Source organism: Nycticebus coucang, chromosome 4 (genome assembly GCF_027406575.1).
Source record: "Nycticebus coucang isolate mNycCou1 chromosome 4, mNycCou1.pri, whole genome shotgun sequence".
In the NCBI taxonomy this organism is placed as follows: Eukaryota; Metazoa; Chordata; class Mammalia; order Primates; family Lorisidae; genus Nycticebus; species Nycticebus coucang.
In genome coordinates this window covers 132,818,363-132,836,325 of record NC_069783.1, presented here as the reverse complement: position 1 = coordinate 132,836,325, position 17,963 = coordinate 132,818,363, and the positions used below count along the sequence as shown (strand labels likewise).

The 17,963-nt window shown below is 46.2% G+C and overlaps 2 protein-coding genes across 4 annotated transcripts in view; one reads left to right on the top strand and one right to left on the bottom strand.

The window, feature by feature from the left end:
- PI4KA (phosphatidylinositol 4-kinase alpha) overlaps window positions 1-15,728 on the bottom strand; it is a 138,494-nt gene extending 122,766 nt beyond the window's left edge. The window contains exon 1 of one of the 3 annotated variants that reach the window (XM_053587410.1): window positions 15,480-15,728. In XM_053587410.1, the coding sequence (XP_053443385.1) occupies window positions 15,480-15,650 (171 nt within the window). In that variant the 5' untranslated portion in view covers window positions 15,651-15,728. Of the gene's footprint in view, window positions 1-14,784; window positions 15,073-15,479 lie in introns of those variants that run through there. The other 2 variants (XM_053587407.1, XM_053587408.1) reach the window with 2 other exon arrangements.
- Window positions 15,729-15,867: 139 nt separating this feature from the next.
- The window catches only part of SNAP29 (synaptosome associated protein 29), a 30,018-nt gene continuing 27,922 nt past the window's right edge, over window positions 15,868-17,963 (top strand). The window contains exon 1 of the mRNA XM_053587427.1: window positions 15,868-16,249. Coding sequence (XP_053443402.1) covers window positions 16,013-16,249 — 237 coding nt within the window. The 5' untranslated portion in view covers window positions 15,868-16,012. The remainder of the gene's footprint in view (window positions 16,250-17,963) is intronic.

Sequence of the window (17,963 nt, the reverse complement as noted above, 5' to 3'; positions counted from 1 at the left end):
CTGGTAAGGCGCCGGCCCCATATACTGAGGGTGGCGGTTTCAAACCCGGCCCCAGCTGAACTGCAACCAAAAAAATAGCTGGGCGTTGTGGCGGGCGCCTGTAGTCCCCAGCTACTTGGGAGGCTGAGGCAAGAGAATCGCTTAAGCCCAGGAGTTGGAGGTTGCTGTGAGCTGTGTGATGCCATGGCACTCTACCCAGGGCCATAAAGTGAGACTCTGTCTCTACAAAAAAAAAAAAGAACCCTGAAAAAGAAAGATTATCCTGAAATACTCTGATGTAATCACAAAGGTCCTTAGAGGTAGAAGAGGGCGGGCCAGGTGTGGTGGCTCACACCTGTAATCCTAGCACTCTGGGAAGCCAAGGCAGGTGGAATGCTTGAGCTCAGGAGTTCAAAACCAGCCTGAGCAAAAGCGAGACCATGTCTCTACTAAAAATAGAAAAAACTAGGCGGCACCTGTGGCTCAGTGAGTAGGGCGCAGGCCCCATATACCGAGGGTGGCGGGTTCAAACCCAGCCCCGGCCAAACTGCAACAAAAAATAGCCGGGCATTGTGGTGGGCGCCTGTAGTCCCAGCAACTCAGGAGGCTGAGGCAAGAGGATCGCCTAAGCCCAAGAGCTGGAGGTTGCTGTGACCTGTGACGCCATGGCACTCTATCAAGGGTGAGACTCTGTCTCAAAAACAAATAGAAAAAACTAGCCAGGCACTTTGAGGGGCACCTGTAGTCCCAGCTACTGAGGTGGCTGAAGCAAGAGGATCTCTTAAGCCTAAGTGTTTGAGATTGCTGTGAGCTACAATGATGCCATAGCACTTTACCCAGTGCAACAGAATGAGACTCTGTTTCCAAGAAAAGAGTAATCAGATTACAGGCAATATTTATTTTCTTCTTCATTTTTTTCTATGTTTTCTATAAAGAGCATTGACAACTTTAGAATCAGAAAAAAAGGCCAGGTTCTGTGGCTCACACCTGTAATCCTAGCACTTTGAGAGGCTGAGACAAGGGGATCACTTGAGGCCAGGAGTTCAAGACCAGCCTTAGCAAGAGCAAGACCCTTCTCTCCATAAGTAGAAAAACTAGCTAGGCATAGTAATGTATGTGATTATAGTCCCAGCTACTTGAGAGGCTGAGGCAGGAGGATCATTTGAGGTTGCAGTGACCTATGATGATGCTACTACACTCTAGCCCAGGTGACAGAGCAAGACCTTATCTCAAAAAACAAAAACAAAAATCAGAAAAAAATACAGCCATGCTTTGTATAATGACATTTTAGTCAAGGACAGCCAACATACACTGTGTATGATGGCAATTCCATAAATAATACTGTATTTTTCTGTGCCTTTTATAAGCTTAGATATATCTACGTACACAAATGTTTACCATTGTGTTACAACTGCCTACAGCATTCAGAACACTGACATGCTTTACATGTGTGAGGCCCAGGGGCAGCAGGCTACCCACACAGCCTAGGTGTACAGCAGGCACATGCACTCTATGACACTGTACACTGCAATGATGGAATAACCTAACAATTCATGTCTCAGAATTCATCCCTGTCATGAAGCAACCCATGACTATTTTAAAATAGTAAAACTTTGCTGTTAATGCAAATCTTATTTTTAACATTTATGGTCTTAGAACACAGAAGATGATAGAAAATTATACAATATTTCAACAAACAGAATCTGGGTAATCCAAAAATAAAGAAGCAATATAAAACCAAGAGCAGATCTGGGCCAAATAAGCAAAACAGACATTTTCTACATACACTGGTTCTACAAGTTCTTTAATTCCAACACCTTAATATCAGTAAAACAACTCCTATTTAAATATAACTTGCCCAAGAGTCTCAATCTAAATAGAAAAGCTTTTCTCTTTTTAATGGCGTAAGAGATGTAGATATTCCAGCCCTGACTAAAATCCCTGTGGCTACAACAGGCATAGAAAGGCCAAAGCACTGAGGCACCACATGAAACGAGACCTGGTACATAAAGCTTGATCTTCTCTCAAACCTACCTTGAAAATACTTCATAGCTCTATGTAGATAAAAACAAATCTCATAGGGCGGCTCCTGTGGCTCAGTGAACAGGGCGCCAGCCCCATATACCAAGGGTAGCAGGGTCAAACCCGGTCCCGGCCAAATTGCAAGAAAAAAATAGCCAGGTGTTGTGGCAGGTGCCTGTAGTCCCAGCTACTCGGGAGGCTGAGGCAAAAGAATTGCCTAAGCCCAAGAGCTGGAGGTTGCTGTGAGCTATGATGGCACAGCACTCTACCGAGGGTGACAAAGCGAGACTCTGTCTCTAAAAAAATAAAAACAAAAAGCATTAAATAAATAAATTTCATATATTCATTCATTTGCAAAAAAATGCAAAGTGACACCGACCTTTTCTTGGAATAATTTCTATAAAGAAATACAGAATAGGCTCAGTGCCTGTAGTTCAGTCATTAGGGCACCAGCCACGTACACCGAGGCTGGCAAGTTCAAACCCAGCCAGGGTGTGCCAAACAACGACAACTATAACAAAAAAATAGCTGGGCATTGTGGTGGGCGCCCATAGTCCCACCACTTGGAAGGGTGAGGCAAGAGAACCACTTAAGCCCAAGAGTTTGAGGTTGCTGTGAGCTGTGACGCCACAACACTCTACCCAGGGTGACAGAGTGAGACTCTGTCTCAAAAAAAAAATACAGAATACTCAAGAGTTCAGCTGCTGAACTGCAGACCCAAGGGCCACTGACGAGACATGATGAAGCACGGATGTTGGGCTGGACGAGGTCGCACAGACTCAACCACCAAACATCCACTTTTAGGCAGGGTCCTATACAAGTTGTCACACGTCAGATAAGGGGGACCAGTTCTGGTGGGTCCCTTCTCCAAATAATGACAGCCAACACCTACTGAGCCTTTATCACATGTCAGGAGCTGGTCTGTATTACCTCATTTAGTTCTCACAGTAACTCACTAAGTAGATATTATTACTAATCCCCATTCTGTGGATGCCAAAACAGAAAGGTCAAAGTCCTCATGGAGAATAAAGCTTAACACCACAGTCTTTTAAAAATGAAAATAAAAAATAACATCAAATGATTTTTCAGCTAACAAGTTGTGTTTTTTTTTGTTTGTTTTACAGTTTTGGCCAGGGCCAGGCTTGAACCCACCACCCTCGGTATATGGGGCTGGCACTCTACTCCTTGAGCCACAGGTGCCACCCGACAAAAAGGATCCAGTGGGGCACTACTGTCACTTTGAGAAGAACAGTGAGCCAATGGACCATGGGAGGCAACAAATGTAATTTAGACTTTAACAGGGCGGTGCCTGTGGCCCAGTGAGTGGGGTGCCGGCCCTATATACCGAGGGTGGCGGGTTCAAACCCAGCCCCAGCCAAAAAAAGAAGAAGAAATTTAGACTTTAATAAGATCTCTTGACTGTACTTTAACCCCAGTATATTAAAAGGTAGCTATCCTTGGGAATTTGGGGGAAGACCGTAAAAAAAAAGAAAAAGAAAAGAAAAGAAAAGGTAACTTTGAGTATGTAAATTTTGACTGCCAAGGTAAGGAAATGCCAAATCAGGGAGAAAATAAGATGCCCCCACAAGTCTGGATGACTGGGCAGAAAACAGAGGGTATTTGTCAGGTATTTAGGTCAGAATAAAGCTACAATAAATAGCATTACAAAAGGTGAATAAGCAAACAATTTTTACAAAGAACATAACTTTTGTTATTTGAAACTTCTGGGAACAGTCCTTCAGGAGAAACAAAATTCTCTGAGAACTAAAGACTAAGCTTTCACTATTAGTGGTAGGTTTTTCTGTTAAAACATTTTTTTACTGTCCTTCTGAAATGTACTATCCCCTTAAACAAAGATCAATGAATATGTTAACGTGTTTGAATTTACTCAGAGCTATCACGATGAGCAAAGGCACGGTGATGCACGTGGAGTTACAGATGTGAGTAGACAGCACCTGCTCCTACCAGCAGCCTGGGTCAGGGTGTCATTAAAGATGCTCTTTTGGTCATCTGCAGATGGATGCAGGTCCTTATGAACAATTAACATGGCTTTCTACAGCATTCCAACAGGGAGCATTACACATACTTCTACATACAATTAAAGAATCAAAAGCTGGAAAACATTCATAGAAGCCCCTATTTCCTGAGCCCTGTTCATGTACAGGGTACAGCTCATCCAAGTGTGCGCATCTGATTCCTGGTACATCTGTTCCAAGAGACAATAAATAGTCTATGTGGAGTCAGGAGGTGCTGATTTCCAGTGTTGCCTCTTCCTACGTAAGTGACCCTAAACATCTCTGCCTTTTTTTTTCTTCTGTAAAATGCAGACAACATACTAAATGTGTTTATAGACAGAAATATATGGAATCTTACTTATGTCTCCAAACTATATAAATATAGGTAAGATATCTTCCCCAAGCCTCAATTTTATCATGTACGAAAAGATGACCAGATAGATGTTTGTTTATTTACTTTTTTTTTTTTTTTTTTTTGGAGACAGAGTCTCACTAGGTCACTTCGGTAGAGTGCTGTAACGTCACAGCTCACAGCAACCTCCAACTCCTGGGCTTAAGTGATTCTCCTGCCTCAGCCTCCCAAGTAGCTGGGATTATAGGCACCTGACACAATGCCTGGCTATTTTTGGTAGCAGTTGTCATTGTTTTAGATGGCCTGGGCCAGATTTGAACCCGCCAACCTCAGTGTATGTGGCTGGCACCATAACCACTGTGCTACAGGCACCTAGACTGGATTTTTTTTTTTTTTTGTAGTATCTACTGTAGTAATAAAATCCTGTGATCCAAGAACATCTACCTGCAGTTGAAGAAATAACAGGATCTGGATATATCTCCCTGCCAGGAAACCAATTAGAAAAATAAACAGATGGCTTGGCACCTGTAGCTCAAGCGGCTAAGGCGCCAGCCTCATACACCTGAGCTGACGGGTTCAAATCCAGCCCGGGCCCACCAAACAACAATGACAGCTGCAACCAAAAATAGCCGGGCGTTGTGGCGGGCACCTGTAGTCTCAGCTACTTAGGAGGCTGAGGCAGGAGAATTGCTTGAGCTCAGGAGTTGGAGGTTGCTGTGAGCTGTAATGCCGCAGCACTCTACCCAGGGCAACAGCTTGAGGCTCTGTCTCAAAAAAAAAAAAAAAAAAAGAAAGAAAGAAAAAAAGAAAAGAAAAGAAAAAGAAAGAAATATGTGACACACGAATTTCATACACTGGTCAAGTAGCACAGGACTGGAATGTGGTCTCTTGCAAGATATATCCCAGACGATAAAACACAGATGTGCATCCCAAGCAGAACATGGTGGTCTATGTTGAGAAGACAGAAATGGGTGTATATAAAATGCCTAAAGCAACTGAAAATTATGAAAAGGAGACAACTAAAAAAAAAAAAAGGCCTAGAAATCTGCAAGAGAGTTTCCTCAAAACACATCGGTATATGGTGGTAGTCCATAAAGTTGGATAAACAACAACCAGGGAACTGTAAGCTGAATGGTTCTCAAGAGTTCAAACAGATGAGGGGAATCTGAGTTACTCCTAGCTAGAATGAAAAGCCCTGGAAACATTCATTAGACCCTTCACAAGGGCCACATCTTAGTAGTGAACTAAACTCCCCCTATAGCAGAATCAAGGGTGCTGTATGGAGTCAAGAGGCTCTGATTTCCAGCTTTGCCTCTTCTTACCTAAGTGACCCTAGATAAGTGACAAAACGTACCTTGTCAGACCTTCCCTAACAAAGTTTAAAAATTAGCTTCGCAATAGAGCATTTAAAAAAACATTCTTTGTGATAAAAGCATCGTGATGACTGTGAATAGGTCTCCAAGCAATTGGTCATTAGGCTATTGGGGCAGATTTTATTATATTATTTTATTTTTATATTCAAGAAATGGAAATAGATGTATTTTTAAAGATTCTTTAAAGCTTATATAAGCCTTGAGCATCAATCACCCCCCAAGAACTCCAGGGGACTCATGGAAGTTGTGCCATTTCAGAGTCCTACAAAACGTTTCTGGCTTCCAAGGACTGCCTAAAGGACTGGACAAAGTCCCCAAGATGGCCGTGTCCCCAGTCGGTACAGTATCTGGAGCCCCTTTGAGATACTTGGGGGGAAGCAAATCTGCATTTGGGCTGGCGGGCAAGTCTAATGCAGAGACCCATGAACCATTCCTGCATCCAAGGGCTTCAACCCAGGCTTGAAGAAATGGATGCTGCTCCCTGCCTAGGCTCCCAGGTGCTGGATGGACTCCCAGGGAATTCAGGTGGACAGCATCATTCATTCTCAGGGGAACTTGTAAGCCTTTGGGGCTTCTTGTTAGCCTTCCCCACCTTTCAGTTTCTCAGTTGTTCCAGAAACTTAGCATAGCAGTAAAAGCTGTCATGGAGAGAGCTAATCCTGTCCCCAGGTCCCCCCCAAATAGCTCTTGTGAAGGATCCCAGTTGACCCTGCTTCTGCGAACCCTCAGAGGGGATGGCCTTGCCTCAGCCTTTTCTCTGGGGCAGCTATTTCTCCCCAAGTCGTCTTCTCCTCACCTCCTCAAGCCAGTCTAGGTCCCTGTGGCACAGTGCCACAAAGGCAGAATATAAACAGATCAGCCCAGCCCAGCCCAGCTCAGGCAGGTGGCTCCCAGGAGAAAGACTTCCCCAGAAGAGAAGGCTGGAGTTGGCTGGAGTGCCTAGACAGGTGTGAAGGGACTGGATACATTGGGGAATGTTAGCAAGTCTGCAGAGAGGGTCAAGTCCATGTTTACAGCAGTCCCCCAGCAATGGTCTTCTGCAATAAAAGAAAGTCGCATGACCTGAAAAAAAAAAAAAAAAAAAAAAAAATAGCTGGGCGCTGTGGCAGGCGCCTGTAGTCCCGGCTACTCAGGAGGCTAAGGCAAGAGAATTGCTTGAGCCCAAGAGTTTGAGGTTCCTATGAGCTATGATACCACAGCTCTCTACTCAAGAGCAAACAGAGTGAGACTCTGTCTCAAAAAAAAAGAGTCTATTTCCCCAATTACAATATTTACTAGAAAGCTAAAGTAAACAGGACAGTGTGCCATCTTCAGGACAGACATGCAGAGCAAGAGACTTGAGAGCTCAGACATAAACCCTCGGATTTGGGATCAACTGATTTTTGACAAGAGTTACAAGACCACTCAACAGGAATAAGACAAGTCTTTCCAAGAAATGGTGCTAAGGCAAATGGATATTCAAATGCAGAAGAATAAAACTGGGCTTGGTGGCTCACACCTCTATCCCTAGCACTCCAGAAGTCCATGGCAGGATTGCTTGAGCTCATGAGTTTGAAACCAGACTAGGTAAGAATGAGACCCCATCTTTACTAAAAACGGAAAAATTAGCCACACACAGTGATACACACCTGTAGTCCTAGCTACTTGGGAGGCCAAGGCAGAAGGATTACTTGAGCCCAGGAGTTTGAAGTTGTAGTGAGCTATGATGATGTCACTGTGCTCTAGTTGGAGCGACAGAGTGAGACTCGGTCTCAAAAAAAAAAAACAAAAAGCAAAACAAAACAAAATCACTTAAATATAAGAGCTAAGCTACAAAACCTCTAACAGATAATATAGGTGTAAATCTCTGTGACCTTGGAATTAGGCAATGGTTTCTTAGATATGACACCCAAAGCACAAGTAATAAAAGAAAAAAAAAATCAGTAAAATGGACATGATTTAAATTAAAGACTTATCTTCAAAGGACACTATGAAATGAAAAAGCTCATGGAATGGGAAAAATATCTGCAAATCATATATCTGGTAAGAAATTTGTATCTAAAATAACTAAGTAATGATGCATATTACAACAGCAAAGTTCATCTATGAAGCCAGTCACAAAGGACCATACATTGTATGATTTTATTTATATACCATGTTCAGAATAGGCAAATCCAAGGAGACAGAGAGTAGATTAGTGGCTGCCTAGGGATGAGGCTAAAAGGGTTGGAAGTTGACACCTAAGAGATGCAGAATTCCTTTTGGGAATAATGGAAAGGGAAAGATGCACAAATCTTAGTAAATATACTAAAAACATTGAACTGTACATTTAAAATGGGTAAATTTTGTAGTGTGTGAATTGTATCTCAGTAACGCTCTTTTGTAAAAAAACTAGCCTCAGAAGAATCAAGTTGAACAATTAACTTAACCCAGGCCAGACGCAGTGGCTCACACCTGTAATCCTAGCACTCTGGGAGGCCAAGGCAGGTGGACTGCCTAGCTCACGAGTTCAAGACCACTCTAAGCAAAAGCGAGACCCCGGAGATTAATGTGAGCTATGACGCCACAGCACTCTACCCAGGGCAACAGCATGAGACTCTGTCTAAAAAAAAAAAAGTAACAACCCAGAACAAACCCCAACGTTGCCTAAAGGAAGATAACTAAATCTAAACAATCCACAATATAAAATTCCATCCTAGGTCATAAAACAAGTCTCTATTAATTTAAAAGAACTGACATCAGAATATGTTTTCTGACTGCAACAGAATTAGGTTAGAAATCAATAACAGAATCAGTTAATTAGACCTCATAAGGGCTAGGGGGAAAATAAATCAACTGAAAAAATTTGTAAAATCTCAAAGTTTCTGGAAATTATAAACACCTCTAGATCAAAGCAGAAATAATAAGGGGAAATTAGAAAATATTTTGGTTACCTAACAATTGCAATCAGTGTAACCTGGCTTATTGTACCCTCAATGAATCCCCAACAATAAAAAAAAAAAAGAAAATATTTTGGACATAATTTTAAAAAATCAAAATTTCTGACATGCCTCTAAAGCATCACTTAGTAGAAAATTTGTATCTTTAAATTCTTGTATTAGAAAGGAAGAAAGTGGGGTGGCGCCTGTGGCTCAGTCGGTAGGGCGCTGGCCCCATATACCGAGGGTGGCGGGTTCAAATCCAGCCCCGGCCAAAATGCAACCAAAAAATAGCCGGGCACTGTGGCGGGCGCCTGTAGTCCCAGCTACTCGGGAGGCTGAGGCAAGAGAATCGCTTAAGCCCAGGAGTTGGAGGTTGCTGTAAGCTGTGTGAGGCCACGGCACTCTACCGAGGGCCATAAAGTGAGACTCTGTCTCTACAAAAAAAAAAAAAAAAAAAGAAAGGAAGAAAGGGGTTTGGCGCCTGTAGCTCAAGTGGCTAAGGCGCCAGCCAATACACCAGAGCTGGCAGGTACGAATCCAGCTTGGGCCTGACAAACGACGACGACAACTATAACCAAAATAAAAAAATATAGCCAGGCATTGTGGTGGGTGCCTATAGTCCCAGTTACTTGGAAGGCTGAGGCAAGAAACTTGCTTGAGCCCAAAAGTTTGAGGTTGCTGTGAACTGTAACACCATGGGCACTCTACCCAGGGCAACATGAGACTCTGTCTCAAAAAAAAAAAAAAAAAAAAAAAAAGAGAGAATGACTTCCTCAGCACTTACAGAGCCTCTCAGCACTCAACAAGTACCTGCTCATGAGACCTGAGGATTTTCGCCTTAATCCTGTATTTATCTGTCAGTTTACCACATGAATAAAATAGCATTGAGGCTCTCTTGGCTATGCTCATGAGACACCACGCTTTTTGCCAAGATACATGAGAACAGGCAAATTTAAAAATAATTTCTTCTTAATTTTTAAAAAATATACATAATCATGAAGATGAAATGCATACATTTCAGCAACTAAAACTGACGATGGTAACAGCTGTTAGTGGAAAAGTTTAGAGGCAACTATATCCCCAAAGAGTTCAAACTGCAAACACAGACACCAAAAAAGAGACTCTGCAGTAAGGAGTCAGAAATAGAACATTTCTCCCTGCAGCTAGTGATGCAGGGAGGCACTGAGGGAAGACTGTGTGACAACATGGGGACAAGGCAGCTTCAGAAGAAAGACACACTGCTATGACCTTGATCTTGGACTTCCAGCCTCCAGAATGGTGAGAAAATAAAAGCCACCCCAGCTTTTAGTACTTTGTTATGGCAGCCCTACCAAAATGTGGCATGACTACAGATAAAGACTTTCCTTCTGCTAATGTCTTCTTAAAATATTCTGGAGTTGATTTAATTATAACGGTTCTGGCAACATGAACACCTGCCGCCCACCCTCATTCTCTTGCCTCTCACTCTGTGGATGGCTCTTTTTAACATAACCTCACAAAGGAAAAGGAAAAAGAAAGAGGATGGGAAATTTTCAGCTTCACAATGCTGGAAAAACATCAACACTATGATTTTTTACTTCATACTCGATCACTATAAAGGACAGACTGGATCACCATGAACTCCAGAAAGCCTACTGCCCTAAGTGCCTAGACACACATTCCTCCAGCTGTAGACCAGTGTTGACAAGCTCATCTTCTGGAGCACATATTCCTAGCAGGGAGGGTTCAGCTTGTCCCTAAAGCCTCAGTGCCATTTAAGCACCAGATTCATAGACAGCTAAGATACCTCAGGATTTTGGCATTCTAAGTGAAGAAAATAGAGAAGAGTGTTTTAAAAACTAATTTTAGGCTTGGTGCCCATAGCAGTGGTTATGGCGCCAGCCACATGCACCAAGACTGGCAGGTTCAAACCCGCTCAGGCCTGCTAAAGAACAATAACTGCAACAAAAAAATAGCCGGATATTGTGGTGGGCACCTTGGGAGGCTGAGGCAAGAGAATCGCTTAAGCCCAAGAGTTTGAGGTTGCTGTGAGCTGTTGACACCACAGCACTCCACCACTCTACCAAGAGCAACATAGTGAGACTCTGTCTCAAAACAAAACAAATTTAGTTTTGTGAGACAGGGTTTCTCTCTGTTATCCAGACTGGAGCGCAGTGGTGTCATTATAGTTCACTGCAATCTCAAACTCCTGGACGCGAATGATCCTTCTGCCTCAGCTTCCAGAGTATCTGGGACCTCGTGCATGCACCACCACTCCTGGTTAATTTTCTTTATTTTCAGTAAAGTCTCTGCTCTGGCTCAGGCTGGTCTCAAACTTCTGAGCTCAAGCAATCCTCCCACTTCAGCCTCCCAAAATGTTAAATGGTTCACATTTTAGAGCATGTGAAAAGGACTCTGATCAAAGCCTTCTGAGGGTGGAGAGAAGAATGGAATGGCAAAGGAACCCTGTCTATTTTGCAGCTCTCCCCAGGACTCCTGATGTCCCAGGATTGGGGGCTCCACTGGTTCTTTTTTTTTTTTTTTAGAGACAGAGTCTTTGTTGCCCTTGGCAGAGTGCCATGGCGTCACAGCTCACAGCCACCTCCAGCTCTTGGGCTTAGGCAATTCTCTTGCCTCAGCCCTCTCCCAAGTAGCTGGGACTACAAGCGCCCACCAGAACACCTGGCTATTTTTTTATTGCAGTTTGGCCGGGGCTGGGTTCAAACCCGCCACCCTCGGCATATGGTGCCGGCACCCTACTCACTGAGCCACAGGCACCGTCCAAGCGCCAGTGGTTTGACATAGACCAAATGAAGAGATGAAGGAACGGGTCACCAATTTCCTGAAGACAGAGGAAGAAAAACTAGGCACAGCCAGGAAGAAGGCTGAGAGAGGTGGCTCAGCAACATTCTGAAGACAGGTGAGAAGAAGGAAAGTAGAACAAGACCAGCAGGCAGATAGAATCAAACAGGGGAGTCTAGAAGCCAACTGTATGTAGAAATCCCAGCACTGAAAAGCCTTTTTCTTCTTGTCTATTTTTCTCCTCTTATCTTTGTCCCAGAAGAGGGCTGAAGACTGGGTGGAACCTGGTCTAGAGGGCTTCACGGCGGTATCTCCTAGAGGAGGCTCCAAGAGAAGGGGTGGGGCCCACAGGTGGGACTCCAGTCTAAGGCACAGCCTGGCAAGAAAAGGTCAAAGCTCAGACATGGCTCATAGGATACATTCCCCAGGGTCTTGGATCTTGAACACTGCAGGAGTCTGTAGATGGGATCTCACTGGCTTATTCAAGGAAAGAAGGATAAAGACCAGCTGGGAAACTGGCAGCAAGACTGACTGGTTGCTGCTCACCTGAGCAACCAAATCAGGGTGTTCTACCTGACCTCACACACATCAATTAGCAGTGGAAGCTCAATGCATGTTTTATGAATGGAAAAGTAAATTAAGTAATTAAAGAAAAAGTAAAATCCACTGAGTAGTGACAGGCTTGGTTTCACAACCTGAGACTACAGTAGGCGACTAGAGTAAGCAAACACTACTGAGGCAGGTAGCACGGCAAAAGCAAAGGGCTGGGCCTTGTGGCTCACACCTGTAAACCTGGCACTCTGAGAGGTGAAGGCAGGAGGATCCCTTGAGTTGAGGAGGTCAAGACCAGCCTGGGAAAGAGTGAGACCCCATTGCTACTAAAAATAGAAAAATTAGTCAGGTGTCATGGTAGATATCTGGGGTCCCAGCTACTGGAGAGAATGAGGCAGGAGGTCTGCTTCAACCCAGGAGTCTGAAGCTGCTGTGAGCTAGGCTGATGTCACGGCACTCTAGCCTGGTCAACAGAGACTCAGTGAGTAGGGTGCCGGCCCCATATACCGAGGGTGGCGGGTTTAAACCCAGCCCCAACCGAACTACAACAAAAAAATAGCCGGGCATTGTGGCGGGCGCCTGTGGTCCCAGCTGCTCAGGAGGCTGAGGCAGGAGAATCGCAGAAGCCCAGGAGCTGGAGGTTGCTGTGAGTCCTGTGATGTCATGGCACTCTACCGAGGGCAGTAAAGTGGGACTCTGTCTCTACAAAAAAAGAAAGAAAAGAAAGAAAAAGAAAAAAGGATACCCATAAGGAGAGCAGGTGTTCAGCACAGATCATATTGTTTGTAAAAAGAATCTAGGCATGGGCGGCGCCTGTGGCTCAGTGAGTAGGGCGCCGGTCCCATATGCCGGAGGTGGCGGGTTCAAACCCAGCCCCGGCCAAAAAAACCACAAAAAAAAAAAAAGAATCTAGGCATGGTAAACCTTTTATTAGTTAAGGAATTGAGGGAACTGTGTCCTTGCCAAGTTTCCAGATGCCAGCCGAGGGCCAATCTTTTTTTTTTGAGACAGAGCCTCAAGCTGTCGCCCTGGGTAGAGTGCTGTGGCATCACAGCTCACAGCAACCTCCAATTCCTGGGCTCAAGCGAGTCTCCTGCCTCCACCTCCCAAGTAGCTGGGACTACAGACACCCACCACAATGCCCGGCTATTTCTTGGTTGCAGCCATCATTGTTGTTTGGTGGGCCCGGGCTGGATTCAAACCCGCCAGCTCAGGTGTATGTGGCTGGCGCCTTAGCCGCTTGAGCCATAGGCGCTGAGCCAGCCAAGGGCCAATCTTACAAGCAAACCCTTATAAACACAACAGCCTCAGACCTGCTCTGTTAACTCTTCTGCACAGACGTGATCAATTGGTAAATGTCTTCAAAGAGACTGAAGTACCTCCTGAAGTAAGTGTCACTAAGGAGCTACCAACCTGACACTGTGTTAATTCTAAATACATTGCAATCTCCACAGCTGAAGTAGTTATGACAAGATACACAGCTAACAATGTTGCAATTACAGAATGTTCTTTCCACTAGTGAACATAGCTGAAGAAGTCAAGATGAGCTCAAGGTGCACTTTTCAGTTACTGAATGGGAAAGAGGGCTACCACTGCTAGAGTTACAGGACCATCTTCTCAAGGGTCATCCATTTTCCTCACTCTCTTCTTTCTTTTCCCTGAATCCAACAATCAAACTTCTGATATGTTTTTGGTCCTCCTACTAATAAAAGAATGTGCTGATTAATTGGCATGCATTTGATTTAATAAGCCAGCACTACGGTCCATTAGGCTCATCTAACTTCAATAGTGATCATTCATTAGGTACCCATGAGCCTTTTTGTTGATCTTTATAAAACTCCTACCAAGGACTGTCTTGTTTTTGACAGGAGAAAACATACCCAGAGACACACTAGTGTAAATCAAGTAATAAGGGGATTTGAATTTAGATGGTCCTATGTCCCACAGCCAATTTTTTCCATTCTATTGTATTCCCACTTGTTTTTAAAACAAACAAACAAAAAAAAAAAAACAGAGTCTTGCTAGGCACAGTGGATCACACTTGTAATCCCAGCACTCTAGGAGGCTGAGGCAGGTGGACTGCATGAGCCCAGGGGTTCACAACGAGCCTGAGCAAGAGCAAGACCCCACCTCTAAAAAATAGCCAGGCGTTGTGGCGGGTGCCTGTAGTCCCAGCTACTCAGGAGGCTGAGGCAGGAGGATCACTTGCACTGAAGAGTTTGAGGGTGCTGTGAGCTATGATGCCACCGCACTCTACCAAGGGTGACAAAGTGAGATTTTGTCTCAAAAAAATAAATAAAAACAGAGTCTTACTCTATTGCCCAGGGTACAGTGCCGTGGCATCAGCCTAGCTCACAGCAACCTCAAACTCCTGGGTTCAACTGCTCCACCTGTCTCAGCCTCCTGAGTAGCTGGGACTACAGATGCCGGCCACACACCTGGCTAACTTTTCTATTTTTAGTAGAGATGGGTCTTGCCCTTGCTCAGGCTGCTCTCAAACTACCTGAGCTCTAGTGATTCCCCTGCCTTGGTCTCCCAGAGTGCTAAGATTACAGGCATGAGCCACCGTGCCGGGTCAACGGTACTCCTCCTTTCACCAGAAGTCAGGTTGATATCAATCTGCCAGGACCCACTCACCCAGCAGGTAAGTGATAAAATCAAATTTGAGAATCTTCAAAACTAAAGACCAGGCCACTTGCTCTGTCAAAGAGCCTAAAACAGCTTTTCATTTTCTCCCATCACCAGAGCCCCCAAACCAAATTTTAGTCGTGGTTCTAAAATCTGTGTTCTTTCCATGATCCCAGGCATACCTTTGAACTGCCTTTCACCTTTCTTCCAAGATAAGGATTCCTCTGACACCCGTTCTCTTTTCTCTTTTGAAGCAATCCTGAGTTCACTTAGCTGCGCAATGACAGTTCACTCCCCCTCTTCCCTGCCACAGTCCCTTCTCCAAATGCACAATCTTGTACCCAGTCTAACGCCCTCAGCCTTGTAAAATAACAATGCGCAGTCGGTTTTCAGTTTGGAAAGCACTTTCACGTAGCGTTTCCCCTGCCCGCCACCATAGTCTGGTGAAGAGAGCAAAGCAACCTATAAGAAAGACATCTCCCCAAGGTCACGGGATAAAAACCAAGGAAAATAGGGACCGGAGCCCCCGGTTTCGACTTCTGGTCTCCCGCTCATCCCAATGCGCTGCTTTGGCGCCCACGTTCCAGCCCGGACGACGTCACAAGATGCTCCCCGGCCAGTAGGTCACGTCCCTCCCACGCCCACCACCTGCAGCGCCCCCGCCTGCCCCGCCGACCCCTCCCCACGGCCCCTCTCTACACTAACCCCGTTCCCCCACGAGTCTCACCTTGCCACGTCTGCCCCCTGACAAGCCCCCTCCCGTCACAGGCAGCTCGCGACCCCCGACTCCGGCTCCACAGACCCTCGCCCTGCCTTTCCGCTTCGTCGCCGCAGGCCCCTCCTCCTGTCAGCCCGCGGCCGAGCCCGCCGAGCTCACCTTCTCCAAGGATGCTGGTCTCTGTACCGCCAAGGAGCGGGCCAGTGACAGGACCGTGTTGAAGTAGAAACCCCGCGAGGCGCTGGAGCTGGAGCCGGAGCCGGAGCCGGAGCCGGAGCCGGAGCCGGAGCTACCGCTGCCGCCTCCCCTGGCCGCGGCCGCCGCCATCATCGCGCGCGCCGCGGCGCAGCCCGCCGGCTCTCCGCACCCGGCCCGCGCGCTCCAGAGCTCACCGCGCAGGCGCAGCAGCATCCGGCTTCCCCGCCACGTGACCTTTCTGTTTCCTTCACTGGGTAGGGCGGGGCCGCGGGGGGCGGACCCACTGCCTCAGGAGGGAGGGAGACCGAGCGGCAGACTGCGGTTGCGCGCGCAGACGTGTTCGCGCCCCTGCGCGTAGGTAGGCGCCGGGGGCGGGTCTGCCTGCGCACGACGTACGGAAGGAGCTCGCTGGGCGACCGCGGGGCCGACGGGTGCGGGGAGACTCTAGGTGGTCCGCCGACGTGCTGCTGCTTCTTAATTCCGAGACCGAGACCATGTCGGCCTACCCCAAAAGCTACAACCCATTCGACGACGACGTGGAGGACGAGGGCACCCAACCGGCCCCCTGGAGGGACGCCCGCGACCCTTCCGACGGGCCCGCAGAGCCCGTGGACAGGCAGCAGTACCTGCGGCAGGAGGTGCTGCGCAGGGCCGAGGCTACTGTCGCCAGCACCGGCAGGTCCTTGTCACTCGTGTACGAGTCTGAGAAGGCCGGGGTCGCCACTTCCGAGGTGAGCTTGGGGCGGGCTGGTCTGGACCGGTCAGCCTCTGCTTTCTCAGGTAGGGGCGAAAAATGTTCATGATCTTTCTTGAAAATTCTGGAATTGCCTAGAGTGGGTTGTTGTACTTCAGGGATTTGATAAGTTACTAAGTCTTATGTTAACTGTGTAAAGAGATGTGCAACTGGAGTGCTTGAAGGAGGCAGTTCGCCGCTATGGACTGAATTTTTTTCCCCTTATGCCCATGTCAGACAGAGGTAAGTTGGGGGGGGGGGGTTGTTTGTTTTTTTTGAGAAGGCGTCTCATTCTGTTGCCCTAGGCTAGAGTAAAACCTCAAACAGCAACCTCAAATTCCAGGTTCAAGCTATCCTCCTGCCTCAGCCTCCCAAATAGCCAGGACTACAGGCACCTGCCACAACGTCTGGCTAGTTTTTCGATTTTTAGTAGAGACAGGGTCTCATCCTTGCCCAGGCTGGTCTGGAACTCTTGAGCTCCAGGTGAGCTCGGCCTCCCAGAGTGTTGGGATTACAGGCATGAGCCACCACACCAGGACCAGAGGTACATTCTAGACTATATTCTGTCCAGGTGAGTAAAAATTCTAGGCCTGAGTTAGGGAAATATGGAGGGTGTGTTCTGGCCATCTCCTCTCAGAGTGAAGCAGAAAAAGTAAGGACTCTGGGAATGCAGGTGTCAGGTGATGCCCTGAAGCATCAGAGCAAATGGTCTTCCAGTTCTTGCCACATGATTGACAACTTCTCCACCTCCCCAGTAGGGGTATTGTCTGCCAGGACAGTTGCTGAGTCAGCCAGAACTTGAGTTTGGTTGAGTCTAGGGCCTTACCTTCATTTCCAAAGTTCTAGATGGTGGGTGGAGACAGTCTGTTGCTCCAATTCATTTTTGTCAGTTCTTTCCTTCTGTAGAAGATTTTAAGAAAGTTGGACCTTAAGTGAGGATTATTCTTCATTATAACACCATGTCCTTTTTTCTTCAGTCTACTAATGGAACAGTTTTGTTGATGGGCAGAGAATAAAAGGTTTACAAAATGTAATAGAGGGCGGCACCTGTGGCTCAACAGAGTAGGGCGCTAGCTCCATATGCCAGAGGTGGCACGTTCAAACCCAGCCCTGGCCAAAAAAAAAAAAAAAAAAAAAGCAATAGCCGGGCGTTGTGGCAGGCGCCTGTAGTCCCAGCTGCTCAGGAGGCTGAGGCAGGAGAATCACGGAAGCCCAAGAGCTGGAGGTTGCTGTGAGTCCTGTGACGTCATGGCACTCTACCGAGGGTGGTAAAGTGAGACTCTGTCTCTACAAAAAAAAAAAATAGTAATAGATTACTGATATTATCAGCTAAGAGAAATTAAGCTTAAGCATTTTGTAGCTTTGAAATGTAATAGTCGAACCTAAAGAATCGTCTCTCTACTTGAGTCCCTTCTTAACACCTTGTTCTGGCACTGTTCATTCTGACTTGACCTGAGGTGTATTTGATTAACTTCTCACATAGACATCTCCATTGCTTCTTTCTTGGGTATTTTGTTTCCTTTTTATGTGTCCCTCATTGACCCATCTTCCCCCCTTCAGCCTCATCCAGGAAGTTTTGCATCTCATACCCACTGGATTCCTGTGTTTCGGTCTAAATGAAAACTCTTGACTTGGATTTGGGAGGACTGCCTGAGGTTTTAGGGCCCTGACAATTGCGTCATTTGATTGAGGAAGGAAACCAACTAAGAAGA